Source organism: Oncorhynchus mykiss, chromosome 2, assembly GCF_057628025.1.
Source record: "Oncorhynchus mykiss isolate SJ-2025 chromosome 2, ASM5762802v1, whole genome shotgun sequence".
Classification (NCBI taxonomy): domain Eukaryota; kingdom Metazoa; phylum Chordata; class Actinopteri; order Salmoniformes; family Salmonidae; genus Oncorhynchus; species Oncorhynchus mykiss.
The window spans coordinates 4,865,001-4,867,500 of record NC_143023.1 but is presented as its reverse complement, the minus strand read 5'-3'; the positions used below and the strand labels follow the sequence as shown (position 1 = coordinate 4,867,500).

Here is a 2,500-nt window from a genome sequence, read left to right as displayed (position 1 = left end):
ATATATTCACCTAACACACAAATACAATAACAAAATCTATGATTTATAACCATTTTGCTACTTGGATATCATTGCTATGACAAATGGCTGACAGTGTAATGCTCTCTGCTCTCTTCAGATTGAGAACTACCTGTTCCGGAACCATGAGACTCGTCAATACCTCCAGGAGCAGGCCTACCGCCTCCAACAGGGCATCGTTACCACCACCACTCAGCAGGTGACACGCGCTCAACAGTATTTAAAAACACAGTACCATCTAAATACAGCCGCAGAGGTAAAACCGGGGTCAGTAACACAGGGGTCAGTAACACGGGGGTCAGTAACATGGGGGGTCAGCAACATGGGGGGTCAGTAACATGGGGGGGTCAGCGACACGGGGGGTCAGTAACATGGGGGGGTCAACAACATGGGGGGGTCAACAACATGGGGGGTCAGCAACACGGGGGGTCAGCAAACACGGGGGGGTCAGCGACACGTGGGTGAGCGACACAGGGGTCATAGCTCGACTTGATTTTGTTGACTTGTTGAGCGTAGCATTGTGTTTCATCACCCCACTAACAGCCTGTAATCGCCCTCCTGTGAAACTGTCTCCCCTGACCACTGGTTAACACTGAGGTTGCTGCAGGAGAGACTGGTGCACTTCATAAAATAGATGGCGTCATGAGGAAGGAAAATTATGTGGATATATTGAAGCAACATCTCAAAACACGATGCTTAGTGATTCATTTCATGGTGAAGATGAGTCACGATTCATGGTATAGATGAGACACGATGCTTAGTGATTCATTTCATGGTGAAGATGAGTCACGATTCATGGTATAGATGAGACACGATGCTTAGTGATTCACTTCATGGTGAAGATGAGAGATGAATCTTAGTGATTCATTTCATGGTTAAAATGAGACACGATTCTCAGTGATTCATTTCATGGTGAAGATGAGACATGATTCTTAGTGATTCATTTCATGGTGAAGATGAGACACGATGCTTAGTGATTCATTTCATGGTGAAGATGAGACACGATTCTTAGTGATTCATTTCATGGTGAAGATGAGACATGATTCTTAGTGATTCATTTCATGGTGAAGATGAGACACGATGCTTAGTGATTCATTTCATGGTGAAGATGAGACACGATTCTTAGTGATTCATTTCATGGTGTAGATGTGTGACGGTTTTGTATTTCCTGTAATTTGAGAGGAGCGTGAAGAGATGGTATTGTCATCTGAAGATGATTCAAGTTTGTCCTCAAGATGCTCTGAAGTCCAGTCTACTATTCCTCTCAGATTGTCTATATTAGGGTTCACTACTAGACAGATAACTGCTTTGTTCCTGTCTCACACTCTTCTTCTTCTTCTTCAGATGATTGACAGGATCTGTGTGAAAGTCCAGGACCATCTCAACTCCCTGAGGAACTCAGAGACAGACGTGGTCTTAGACGACGTCAAGACGGCTGAAAACCTGATGAAGGATGCCAGGAACTCCAAAACGGTGACTGGTCATTTTACTCTGGGCATTTAGTTAAGATCTAACCCATAATCCAACATTTTGAATGTTTACAACCCTTTTTCTAACCCTTTCCTCCTCTCCTCCTCCTCTCCCCTCCTCTCCTCCTCCTGTCCTCTCCCCCTCCTCCTCTCCCCTCCTCTCCTTTCCTCCTCCTCTCCTCCTCCTGTCCTCTCCTCCTCCTCCTGTCCTCTCCTCCTCCTCCTATCCTCTCCTCCTCCTCCTATCCTTTCCTCCTCCTCCTCTCCCCTCCTCTCCTTTCCTCCTCCTCTCCTCCTCCTGTCCTCTCCTTTCCTCTTGTCCCCCTCTCCTCCTACTGTCCTCTCCTCCTCCTGTCCTCCTCTCCCCTCTCTTCCTCCACTCCTCCTCCTGTCCTCTCCTACTCCTGTCCTCCTCTCCTCCACCTGTCCTATCTTCCTCCTGTCCTCCTCTCCCCTCTCTTCCGCCTCTCCTCCACCTGTCCTCCTGTCCTCCTCCTGTCTTCCTCCTCTCCTCCCCCCAGCTGCTTCCTAACCTGTACCACCTGGGAGCAGCGTCCAGAGAAGAGGTCAACGGTCAGTCAGTAGGACCCATCCAGGAGAAACTGGAGTCCATGGCTGGAGAGGTGGCCAGGGTCATGGATGAACAGCTACAGGTAGGGGGGCCATGGTTTTAAACAGGCACAAAAAGTCAAGGAAGTCAATGTTTGAAGAAAACTGATGATGGGTCAAAATTTGATGAGGGGTCTCCCGAGTGGCGCAGCGGTCTAAGAAACTGCCTCGCAGAGCTAGAGGCGTCACTACAGACCCGGGTTCGATCCCGGGCTGTATCACAACCGGCGGCTAGCCTCCGGGTTAAGAGGGCGGGTGTTAAGAAGAAGCGTGGTTTGGCGGGTCATGTTTCAGAGGACGCATGACTCCACCTTCGCCTCCCGAGCCCGTTGGGGAGTTGCAGCGATGAGACAAGATCGAAATTGGGGAGAAAAAGTGGGTAAAAAAAGATATCTGTCTATAAA

At 48.8% G+C, this 2,500-nt stretch overlaps 1 protein-coding gene across 2 annotated transcripts in view; it reads left to right on the top strand.

Moving 5' to 3' along the window:
• LOC110506994 (F-actin-uncapping protein LRRC16A) overlaps positions 1-2,500 on the top strand; it is a 220,702-nt gene that overhangs the window by 173,588 nt on the left and 44,614 nt on the right. For both annotated transcript variants that reach the window (XM_090186089.1, XM_090186092.1), the window contains exons 24-26: positions 119-217; positions 1,363-1,491; positions 2,009-2,140. In XM_090186089.1, coding sequence (XP_090042215.1) covers positions 119-217; positions 1,363-1,491; positions 2,009-2,140 — 360 coding nt within the window. The remainder of the gene's footprint in view (positions 1-118; positions 218-1,362; positions 1,492-2,008; positions 2,141-2,500) is intronic.